The sequence below is a fragment of the Antedon bifida genome, chromosome 3 (assembly GCF_963402885.1).
Source record: "Antedon bifida chromosome 3, ecAntBifi1.1, whole genome shotgun sequence".
Classification (NCBI taxonomy): Eukaryota; Metazoa; Echinodermata; class Crinoidea; order Comatulida; family Antedonidae; genus Antedon; species Antedon bifida.
The window spans coordinates 35082847-35095828 of record NC_136228.1 but is presented as its reverse complement, the minus strand read 5'-3'; the positions used below and the strand labels follow the sequence as shown (position 1 = coordinate 35095828).

The 12982-nt window shown below is 30.4% G+C and overlaps 1 protein-coding gene across 12 annotated transcripts in view; it reads right to left on the bottom strand.

Moving 5' to 3' along the window:
- Positions 1-12982, bottom strand: part of LOC144838464 (myoferlin-like) — a 66000-nt gene that overhangs the window by 44420 nt on the left and 8598 nt on the right. For 10 of the 12 annotated variants that reach the window (XM_078693837.1, XM_078693845.1, XM_078693844.1 and 7 more), the window contains exons 4-21: positions 12398-12503; positions 11839-11923; positions 8823-8949; positions 8168-8360; positions 7267-7329; positions 6696-6893; positions 6543-6580; positions 6329-6411; positions 5895-5998; positions 5598-5666; positions 5371-5414; positions 5102-5178; positions 3212-3312; positions 2497-2913; positions 2178-2284; positions 1733-1928; positions 1337-1492; positions 807-854 (exon numbers count right to left, since the gene is read on the bottom strand). In XM_078693837.1, the coding sequence (XP_078549963.1) occupies positions 807-854; positions 1337-1492; positions 1733-1928; positions 2178-2284; positions 2497-2913; positions 3212-3312; positions 5102-5178; positions 5371-5414; positions 5598-5666; positions 5895-5998; positions 6329-6411; positions 6543-6580; positions 6696-6893; positions 7267-7329; positions 8168-8360; positions 8823-8949; positions 11839-11923; positions 12398-12503 (2212 nt within the window). The remainder of the gene's footprint in view (positions 1-806; positions 855-1336; positions 1493-1732; positions 1929-2177; positions 2285-2496; positions 2914-3211; positions 3313-5101; positions 5179-5370; positions 5415-5597; positions 5667-5894; positions 5999-6328; positions 6412-6542; positions 6581-6695; positions 6894-7266; positions 7330-8167; positions 8361-8822; positions 8950-11838; positions 11924-12397; positions 12504-12982) is intronic. The other 2 variants (XM_078693843.1, XM_078693846.1) reach the window with 2 other exon arrangements.

The following is a 12982-nucleotide window of genomic DNA, read 5'->3' as shown; positions in this document are numbered from 1 at the left end:
GATTAATGAGTTTTTCTGATTACAGTAAAAAATTGGCGTGTTTAAATTTGGTGCTTGTATAATTCTTAAATAATTGTGTTAACAGCCAATTTAAATATTGAATAGAATTGCTATTTTGCATGATTGTATGATATAGGGTCAAACTTTTATATTATTTAATCTCAAGCAATTTGGAAAATAAATTGAAGTTGAAGTTGAAATGTACTTAACAGCAATTTTGTTACTGGATTGCCACTTATTGTGTTAATCCAGAGATAGGCTTGGCTTTACACACATAGGAAGTAAAAAGCAGAAAAGTCCAAGCAAGATGTAAAGAAGATTGCAGAAGGTACTGAAATAGTCTGCTTGGTCATGAGCGTTTCCAAATGAACGGTTGATAAATTAAAAGAACTACCAACATAGATTAATAGTTACTTCAACATTTAAAATTAAAAATTCATTTCACTGAAACAAAATGCTTTTCATTTAAAACACATTAATTCATGTAATTGCTATACACTTTCATGCAATTTTAGAAAACATAGAGACAACAGCTTTTATTATGTTAGTAACAACACAGTGACATTATGCAAATGTCGTTTTTACAAATAACTTGGCTAACTGTTCCAAATTGAGCAAATGATTTTTTTCTAAATTATAAATCAAATCAAGAAATTAATAAACATATTTGACATTTTATAATGCTCTTTGAAAATAGTAAGCAATCATAATATTGGTTACAATGATTTGATTTATTTTTCATGAATGATTACTACTCAATTTGAAACAGTTGCCATAGTAATTATGGATTGCAACAGCAACCATACCCCAGGTGGTGTTTTTTCATCTGGTTTCGTTTCCTCTGCTCCGGGTTCCTAAAGAAAAAGTTCCCAACAAAATGTACAAATGATGACACCAGTGAGATGAATTATACATACTTATGTGTACATACTGGATTGGTGGACACCCAAGATTATAAATACAGAATGTTCTCATGCAATTGAAATTAAATAATAAACAAACATACAAATATTAATAAACAAACAAACTTAGGCGGAGGTAATATTGATAACAGTTTGGTGGCATAGAGAATTATTTCTCTGTGGTATATGGCAATTTAATTATGCTATTATTATAACTTTATATCTTCTAAAGCATTATACAATAGTTATGTATAGCTGTTAAATAATCTTACACTTTCATTTAACATTTGTGTATAAAGTCACTCACTAAACTTAAAGATGTATATATCACTTAATTGTCGCTAACAAATGTTAGCACTATTTATAATGCATTAAGTCATGCTAAACACACATATGCAAATTAATAATGCAAAATGATCATATGAACACCTTACCTTTAGGAATACACTCTGGACTTTGGCGCAGTAACGCCCACAAGCGTCTGGGTCTCTTGAGGAATACAGAAGCTCATATGCAGGTATTCTGTAATAAGCAATTCTAGTAGATCCGCTGATCATCCAAATCACGACATCAGGCATGCTGTTTTGAGGCTAAAAAAGAGAAAATGTTATTTAATTTTTTTATTTTATTTATTCTAGTATATATAAAAACATCTTGATATTGCAGTCAAGAACTGAATGTTTTATGTTAAAAATCGTATATATAATACATTAAAAATCATTAAATTTAATATAATAAACTTAAACCTATTAAAATTCTTGGAACCAGTAAATTTTTGATTCAGTAACAAACTTAATATTACGACACCTGTATCTTAAAAATAAATATACCTCAATGGCTATTTCTTTCAGTTGACGCAAGTAGCCATCCACTTCATCCAAAGCTTCATTGACATCTGTGGCATTCTCTCTTAACTTTGTTGCATCAGCTACAACGCTGGCAAGCTCAGCTTGTCGCATTTCAAAACGTTTCTTGTCGAGGTCATTGAACTTGTCTTTGATTGGATCAAGAGTTGGGATAGGAACACTGGATAAAAATAGCAAAATAAGTGAGACAGTGATATGTAGGAAGGTATATTTTGTGAAAGTGTATTTGCAATAAAACTCTGCCTACACTATCAAATTTTATATGACAAAACAATGTGATGTGCTCATATATGGACATGTCATATCACTATCATATTTGGGCATATAACCACCATATTTGGGCATATAACCACCACATTTGGGCACATCACACTGTTTTTGTCAAACTAGTTTAATAGTGTAGACTTACCTGCAGTCAGCAATGAGAGAATCTATCATCCCAATCAATTGAGCAGCTACCTCTGTTGTCTGTAGCCCTGCTTTGATACTGTTCCTAACATTAGCTATACTCTCCTCCTGTTGATAAAAAATGTAATTCAGAATATTAAAAAAAAGTTTGGTGCACAATTACCATTAATACATGACAATCGTATTACTTGTACAGTGCCAAAATTATGTGTCATATAATGTATTACATTATATACAAAATTTCATTTTATTTAATTTATATTTTCTGAAGCAGCAACATTTTTAATTTTTCATAAAAATTTCTGAATGATTGTACTCACAAGACGATCAATCTTCTTCAAGATAATGTTAAGAGTGTCCAGACGAAAGCTGATGTCCTCCCAATGAGAGTTGACAATCACACATGGCTTTGTCTCGGACCACGGAAGAAAATAATAATTGCATCCATCGAACACCGCATTGGTTGGCTGGGTTGTAGATGGTTGCGGATCAATTGATGTATCAAGCTTGTTACCATAGTTACCGATGCTGATCTCAAACTCGACTGGAGCGTCAACCTCGCTGATCATAGTTGCGTTGAGAAAGGCACCGTACAAACGGTATTTGCGGCGACGGAGGTAACGTTGAACGGACACAACTTCCTTGTGGTCAATGTCAAGCACTGGTGTATCAGATTCTTCTCCAAGCTTTGTGCTCAGACTGACCAAAACACGGCCACGGAAGGCAACACCTTCACCCTAAAACACAACAACAAATTTGTGATCGTCTTGTATAGGCAAAACAAAATTCATATATCCAAAATAATCTTCTAGTTGTCCCATGACCTAAAGATCGTAGGGGCGTAGCAGATAGGATACAGTAGTAGTACTTATCATGATACGATACACATGCGTAAGCCATATCTCCCAGTGGTGCCTATCTCTGGGCTGGCGGACTAATAATATTAGTGTACATAGAAACTAATAACATTTTTAATTCAAAATATTTGCATAAATATTTTGAAATATTGAAATAAAAAAAATGTTAATATCTTACAACTCCTTTATTCAAGTCTTCATATTGATCTGGAAGGTCAGTAAACTCTCTTGTAGATCCGTAGAAGTTAACAAAACATGGTCCAAATGTTGGCAAAAATCCTTTTAAAAAAACAATGCACATACCGTAATTAATTATTAGTGTTATGAACTAAATAAAAATCTTTTTTTAAATGCCATGGGAGCTGTTCACAATCTCTTGAAACCTGAAACATATATACAAAAATACTAATTCTGTACAAACATGCACAACTGGGAAAATGTCCAATAATATCACCACTGAAGAATTATAGTACTTCAAAACCTGTGTAAAAAAACTGACAGTGAAAGGAATAAATTAGAAATAGTATTTGGTTTATACAAAATAGCCCTCTATAAATGATTATGAGTAGACTGGAGTAAACAAATGAGTGCAAAGGGGTACCAAAAAACCACAGTAGACAATAATTATATAGACAGATATTATGTATTAGAATGTGTGTTTGTGTTAAAAAGATGAACTTAAAACTAACATCTCATATTAACAAAAATGACTAGAGTTTAACCCCTGAACATAGGCATACAAAATTTAGATAATAGTAACTTTAAAAGTTTAATGATTCTAACAATAGGATGACATGCTTTATCTGCTACTCTATAGTATCAAAGTAATCCCAAAAGTGCAGATGTCTTCTGTGTAGTCCTTCCGATGGTGAACACTGTGAAAGAACTTTTTGTTTTTTAGATAAACAACCAGTTTTTAAATAGTGATGAATAATGACCATGCATTTAACCTGTTCCCAGTGATTGTATCACTGTTACCTATTGTATTTCCTTTATTTTCCATCAATGCATGGATTTCCTCCTCCAAATCATCTGGAAACGTGATCATCAAAAGAAAACAAATTCAAAAGTTACACTAGATGGATTTGACGTTTTAAACTTTACTTATTTTAGTCACAAAACATTTCTTTTTGTTTGTAAACATTCAATCACTTAAACAAATAAATAATAAAAGTTTAAATAGTAAAGATAAGTACAATAAAAATGTGAACAAATTTTAAAATTGAAGGTACCAAAACATTAGATTTTATTTAATTATGCTTTTTAAGGATTTAATAAATTAATATGTTATGCATTCAAGTGTGAGTGTAAAAGCTATAAATGTTGACATCAGAAAGTAAAATAAAATGTGAAATAACTTAACTACTAGATTTAATAATTGAGTAATAATTATCAAATCTTAATGTACTTTCATTTAATTTATAAATTTGTATTTATAAATCAATGTTGGACCTGCAAATCATTTTGTGGTTTTATTGTGCATGTTTTACAAAAAAAAATGTATTCTAATCCTACGTTCTTTTTTTAATCCTTTTAGTTTTTCTACTCTTACAATGGGTTAGAAATTGTTATATGGAATGTTTAAATTTAAAATTTTATTTTCTATATTCATTACCTAATCATTGATTTACAAGAAAATAAGACAACAAAACACATGCTTCCTTCGACCAAACTTGCTGTTAACAAAAATGAATTGTAAAAAAATGAATTGGTGGTGAAAAATTGATAATACACCTTGTACTTGGTCCTCATAATATGGTTCTTCTTCCTCTGCTGTTTGTGTGGGAAAAACAGGTGAATTGAACAACCTAACATTGTTTTTAATAAAACTTCTTTTAAAAATTTTTAATCAATCTAATACAAAAAAATACCCTTATGATATTGAGAAAGCTAATAGCTGATAATTGGTTTTTAGTTTTTCATTGAGTGTTTAAATAACAGAATATTTCAAATGTAAATACTTTACCTTTCAAATATGTTAAATATTTTTAAGCATGAACAAGAATAACAATAAAGATTTGAAACAACTTGGGTTTTTTTTTGATTTTTTAAAGTTAGTGCAACATACCTTCTTCTCCGGGACACGAAATTTCAGATACGTTAAGAAATCGAGTTCCAATATAATCATCAGACGATAGTCGATCCCTGAAAAATGACGTATATAGTAAGTTACAAAGAGCATTATGTTTGTTTAAAAATGACTTAAGACGGCCATAGCACAGTGCCTACCATGATTAACACACTGGAAGACAATCTCATACACTTTTGGAAAAACATTTTAATTGTCTTCACACAGCTTTACGTTCCATCCGAAGGACAAAGTGAGCCAGAACTTACCAATCTCTAACTCGCAGTTTGATTCGTTCACACATTGATGGAAACTGAAATGGAAAAAAGGTGTAGTAACAAATATTTAATGAAGCATTGTGAATCTTGTTTATGCTTTCATTTTTAACATTTGTAATGGTACTTATTTTTTAAGCACATTTGTGGCTCATATTTCATCTGCATTATATGCAGATTTTTGTGTCTAGGGAAGAAGAAGTATAAAACAAAAAGATTACCTTGATGGGGACTCTGAGCTCTTGGTTCCAATCTGGATGGTCATTGCAATATTTCACATCTGTTTTTAGCTACAAACATTTAAATATTAAGAACGTGGTTGAAAAGACAAATAACATTTCAATCAATCAAAACATTTATTTTAGTTATACAATAATATAAATGAACAGTCACTTCCAAAAGCTAAAATATAGCCAGGAACACAATAAACACTAAAATAAAGGAAAATTAATAGTAATACTTATATTCAGACATATTGGAAAACATTAATTATTATAACATATACATAATGTTCTTACTTTATTACCAGCAAATTTACATTCTAGGTAAGGATCTACCAGCTCTTTTTGCTGATCAGCAACTCCAAATATCTTTTTAACTCCTTCAAAGAAACTAGGGTCCACTAAAGAAAAAGACAATTAAAATGAATTAATGCTTGATTCAAGGCTTTAAAGTGTCCTAAGTATTAAATTACAGGCCAAGTAGGACAAAAATATGAGGCAACTCTTGTTATCGGTATCTCTTTTTAAAAATAATATATTTAGGCAAATTGCCAAGGATAACTATAAGTGAATTAATTCACTGTCCTAAATGTGAGAATCATTCACAAACATATACATATGATGCTCAACATAAACTCTGACAGGATTTGGACCCAGGACCCTGGATCAGTAAGTGAGCATCTTAACTACAAGCCCAAACTTAACCTCCTAATATAGCAAACATTACTTACTTTGTGGAATATCTTCAGCATGGAAAATCTTCAGTTTGAAGTAACCACATCTTAACTGCATACCTGCTGGTCTTAGCAGATTCCTAAAAAAGTTGTTTAAAATTATGGTATAAGAAAGAGGTTTTGTTTGTGTTGTTGTTGTGTTGTTTCTATGTCATAGGTCAGGCCTACAGTAGATTGTTGTTTATTTTTAAATAAATTGTTTAATACTCACGATTCAATGTCGCACTTATCATCTGCTTTCTTGAAAACCTAAAATTAATATATAGAAAAAAGGAAAATCAAATAATTGAAATAATTTGCTTCACTAACAATTAAAACAATCACTAATCACTATAAAAAAATAAATAAATGTATAAACACTTACAGGGGCATCATCTCCAGCTCCAATGATACATACACTAACAAGTAAATAACCTTTGACACCTCCTTGTGTATCTTCAGGACTTGAGAGCAGTAGCCATTTATTTGCCAGGAATTTATTTGGCTCATCCCAGACTGTGCCGACATCAAAGGCAAAACTTCCAAGCAGAGCATCACTACGAAGCTTACGAGAATTAAAAACCTGAAAAAAGATGCAAGTCATTGAAATATACTTAAGTGCAACAGTCAATATTACATGAATTTAAAATAGGAAGCAAATCATTGAGTTAAGATAACTGGAATTAGTGCATTAGTTTATCTCCCTGATGCAAAGCTACTCCACATTAATTATACAATTATAATCCTGATGGTGCAGTACCTACTGTTTTCTTCCAATCCAACTCTATAGCCAGGTTGACAAGAGACAATGTACGCTAGGCTAGTGGTCCACATAAGTCCTACCTAAGAATTACTTGTCTTTTTTAGCGTTCTCAATTTAATTAGAATCATTTTACATAGGTAAATTGTCTGACCAATGTATTCAGATATTATTTGATATTTAATCATTGTCTTACCTGAAAGGTCACCATTTCATCTACCAATTCAGCAGGGCTTTTTTGTACGTTGTAGAAGAAAATCTTTCAAAAATAAAAAAAAAATGTGATTGAATAAATCTAGATAAATATTAGTCATTTATTTATTTAAACTTTATTTCATTGTTCATACTAATAATTGTAATAATTCAAACTTTATTTCTGGGTTCCTATCGAAAGTATATCATAAACTAGAACAATAAACTAAAATTAAGCATATAACATGAAATCAGGCGGTGTTGTTTACAGAGTGAAATTAAACAAGTTTTATGAAATTATACACAATTTACTTTTAAATTTTGTAGGTCGTTATGAACGTATGGTATGTAATCTTATTTAATCCATATTGTTATATATGTTATATAGGAGTTTTACCTAAAAATATCAAAATTGATCTTTTAAACATACAACTTTCAACTAATTTACATAATGGAGGCTGCACTAAAAGTATTTAATATTTGTCAACACTTATTTACAATATTTTGACCATTTCAACTTCGTGCTTTTAATAAATTGTAACATTTGAATAAGTTTTTAATGCTGATTATATTTGAAACTAAATTGAACTCAATTTCCAACTCCCTTTGGTGAAGACATTTTATCTTCTCCTTTCATAAATATATATTGCGTAATATCAAATGCATTTGACAAATAAATGTTATTTAAAAATCAGCTGTATAACATTTATTTCCAATTAGTAATATTTGTAATTATATACATTTGCGGTTTTTTTTGCTACATTCTCTGATGAGGCCTTATTATGAGAGGTCAAAGAAAGTATCAAAATAAATGAAGAAAGGGTGTTATAAAGTTGAATAATATTGAAAGCAATTTATGATGAACATTTTCGCAAGGAATTATAATAAGTTTGATTGGTAGATACCTCATTCCAGTAAGGTCTGTTTGTTGATTTCTTTACTCGTGTCATCTTGGTTTGTTGACAAACGGTTGCCTTGGCAACAGGATGAATATTACCACCAGCGAGTTGTCGTGCTTCCCAGATCTTTATTCTGATCTGGAAATCAGCTTCTTTTGTTGACAATTCTTCTCTCTTCTTTTTCCTTTTTCTGCCCATTCTTTTTAATAAAAGATTAAATTATATGATTAAATATTTTTTTACAGTAATTGTCACTAAATTAAAATGCAAGCCTAAGTAACTAAAATTTAACACGGTTTTGAACATGCTTATATAATAAACCTCTACTTAAAATTCAATACACACACATACAACATATATCAGAGATTCATTCATTCATTTATTTACACAAAGCAAAACTCAAAATATGGAACAAACAGTTTATGTGTTGTATCTGGAGAAATCAAATAAGCTAAGAGAGCTTTAAAGCTCTGTCTATACTATCAAATGTGATGTCCCCAAACATGGTAGTGATATGACATCATCATGTCCATATATGGGCACATAACATTTTTTGTCACATAAAGTTTGATAGTGTAGACAGAGCTTTAGACCGGTTGCATCTGGAAAAAACAGTTTTAAAAATATGGATAAATGTGGCTATTGTATTAAGACAGTGTACCTTGGTACTCCTCCTCCACCTCCTCCTCCATCACCCCCGCCGGCATCTCCACCTTCAAGATCAATGTCCATATCACCGTCCTCGTCTCCTTCCCCTCCTGGTGCTGATCCTAACTCACCCTGAGTTTCTAATGAGATAAAAGATACTTTAATGACAAGTTCTTACAAAACTACTTTACTACTTATATTCAAGCGCAAGTTTTAACTTAAGTTAACTGTTTATAGCGAGATATTAAATTATACGATTTTGTTAAAGTGTATGAAACAAAAAGCAGTAAAGTCAAACAGGCATACAATAAAATATGAAATTAACAGGGTCACATGGGCTTGGCACTACTGTACATTAGTCAGCATTTCATACAACAGACAAAAATTAGATATACATTAAAACAACTGAGTGGTTATCAAAATTGTTGTCGGCAGGTCACAGGTCACAGGTCTAGTTTGTCAAATTTCAGTTTCATTTAAAAGTTAAATATATAAAGATGTCAAATTAATTTGCATATAGAGCAATTAGATCTTCCTTCTTGAGGATGATGGCAACTTCCTAATTGATGACGTTAGCAAATACTACACTGTAGTTACCGCTCTATACAGTAGGGCTTGTCGTAGTTTCACTATGCTACAGTTCATGTCTGCGAGGGCATTTCCCTTATTACTAAAACTCTAAATAACTGATAATTCAATTTATTCTATTTATAACTTATTCTGTCCATGTCTATATATCAATTTAAGAAACATTTAGTAAAAGTTCTTTATTAAATTTGTTTTAATAAATTGTGTTAATTTGAAGAAATGAATCTACTACTTTATCAAGTCAATTTATGTACACTATCTCAAACCAACTATAATCATAGCCTCATTAATATTATTCCTATCAATGTATCAATACATTTTGATTTTTAAACTCAAAATATTAAAATTCCTACCCTATAATCAGACGAGAGAGTCCAAGAAAACACTCCTAATAATAAACGCCCTAGCTGAGCGACATCCAAAATGGCCAACTACCACCAGTTATAGTTAACGACTTGATAAATAAATTTGCTGGCATATGAAACATATGATTTAAATATCAAAGAGCGTATTATTTATATATGATTAATACTGATTGGTAGCAATCAACATTTAATACAATTATAGCAAGCTACTAATGTACTATTACAATTATGTCTCACTAGACAAGTTTAAATTAATGAAACTGAAATGCACATTTTGGCTGCTATGTAGGCCTATTTGTCATCATACCAACTTTGTTAGTACATCTTGTCTGTATGTGGTTTATGTATTTTTGCTGACAATTTATTAATTGTTGATATAATAATACAAATAATACTATTCACACCTAACTTGTTTTTGTTTCAAACGTGCGTTCTTAAACTGTTTATTCACTACATCAATTTTTATTATGTCACATGAAACATAACAAAATCTATATACTAAGTCAGGTAAGACGATAAGACTCTTACTTAATCCTACATTTTAAGTAAGGAAGTATTTCTATGTTGGAAGTATAGTCTTAATATTAAATAGTGGTTCTCAATTTGCAGGCAAATGCAAAAATTCACGCAAAATTTGTAAAAAAAATAATAAAACATGCTAAAGAAAAATGACAATATAAACACGCAATTGTTCCACTTCAGTATAAATATAACATGCATTATTATATGTAGATAATCATACAATAAGTATACCATTTAAATTGGAAAATTCAGAGGAAGTAATGTATTTTAAAAGTTTTAGCAAGTTTTTATGCAACATTGCTGTCCAAGCAAATGAAACAGAACTATGATGTTTTGGGGATATAACTTTAGGAGAATAAAATAGACTTGTCAATTCTGTCAAAGTTTAAAATAATATTTCTGAAAATAATGTATTATAGCCTCTCGTATAATCTATGAAATTTTACAGCACATAAAATAAGACTTATTGCAAGCACAGCCAGTGTGTTGCAGCTATAGAGGATACTGTTTAGGGAAACTGGTTGCAAGCACAGCCAGTGTGTTGCAGCTATAGTGGATACTGTATAGGGAAACTGGTTGCAAGCACAGCGAGTGTGTTGCAGCTATAGTGGATACTGTATAGGGATACTGGTTGCAAGCACAGCGAGTGTGTTGCAGCTATAGTGGATACTGTATAGGGAAACTGGTTGCAAGCACAGCCAGTGTGTTGCAGCTATAGTGGATACTGTATAGGGAAACTGGTTGCAAGCACAGCCAGTGTGTTGCAGCTATAGTGGATACTGTATAGGGAAACTGGTTGCAAGCACAGCCAGTGTGTTGCAGCTATAGTGGATACTGTATAGGGAAACTGGTTACCATTGTCTGTAATAATTAGGTTGACCAAAATATTGAAAATAAAAATAAAAGGGCTGATACAGTATAATATAATTTAACACATGAAAAATAAAAATAATAATAAGACATCAACATTTTGAAGTTATTATAAGTTATTGTAGATTCACCTAATATTAAATACACTATTACCACTGCAAACTTATTAAAAATTAATATCACATTCCAAAAATAGATTGTGTTAATTATGTTATATAGTTCATCATCATTCCTGGGTAGAATTTCAAATTTATTGATATAATTAATACCAAATAATTTATTAAATAAAAAACAAACCCAAATTATAAAACCCAAAAAATTAAATGAACAAGCCAAACCTGTTTTCCATGAAATACCAAACGTAGACACAAAATATGAATTTAAATATGAACATTATGAACATATTGAATTAATTTGGTTTTTAATGTTTTTGAAATGGAAATAACATTTCGAAATTAACAAAATATTTTTATCATAATCTCAATTGGTATTTATCATAATCAAAAAAGCAATCATTATCAGTATCATATTTGTCAACATCTTCATCATTAATGTCTCCTTTTCTGATCATAAAATATGAAATGTTATTTCCAACGAAATTTGTAAAAAAATGATTTTGTAAGGATTTGAAACAAGAATTCATATTTTGAGCCTTGAAAGAAAAGATTAAAAGTGCCAATGAACCTGCTGTGATAGGTGCATCACCTCCCCCACCTTGCTTCCCTGCTCCTTTTGGTGGTGCATACTTGATTTGCAGCTTGATTTTGGCCTAAAAAAATAATAAACAACAATACAATAATAAATAAAGTCATTTATTTATCTTTAAGTTCAGAATAATCAATTACAATTTGATGAAACTAAAAACAAACAATATTAACAAGTAAAAATGAAGTAGTATTCTTTTCCAGGAGTAACTGAATACACATTTATCCAGTCACATTAACATAAAAAAAGACATTGAAAACTCATAAGTGCTTCTTATATCATGAATTATTCATATATATGATATGTTATTCTTCAAATTTTGCAGGTATTCATTGAGATTCTATCAACTCTCTTACAATGGTCATTTATTTTCAGATACATTTGCTTGCTTCTTCCTGAAACTCTTCCAAAAGACTTTTCTTTGGTCCAAAATGGTTGTCCCAAATTCTTTTTTAAAAATTAAATTTCTAGAAATCCAAACATATTAGGCAAGGGTGGAAGAGAATGAGAACTAACAATCTATTAAGCAAGTACTTACTGATGTAGGCCTTCCATTACCATCCAACAAAACAGGGTTCACTTCTTGTGAGTGTGTTTTGGACTTTATGATAGCGCCAAGACCAACAGTAACAGATCCTAGTAATCTGGAATAAGTAGGCATTTAAAAGTTAAAAAAACATTTAAAATACATCAAATTTCTTAGTGAAATTATTATAAATAATTGAACACAAAACAACTTGTTTATTTTGCCAATATAAACTGATTTTGTAGTAGCAGGGACAGAGTAAAATTCACTCTTCCCTGGTAGTAGTAATCTGTGTTTGTTTTAATTTGCATTCAATTTCCAACATGTACATATCATTAATATATAGCACAAATATGACTAGAATACTAGAAAAAGATTCCTTGTTCCATTTTGTCTGTACATTAATAAAATAGATTCCAACTGTATATTTATCAAGCAATATACAGCAAGTTCCTAAAAAAAAGCTTGGTAAAAAAATCATACAATTATTCCTTTGTGTAAAAATCAATTTAATAAAGAAAACATTGCAACAAATTAATACCAGGATTTTATTTTATTTTAGTTGCCTTTACAAAAGAAAATTATAATAATAATGAT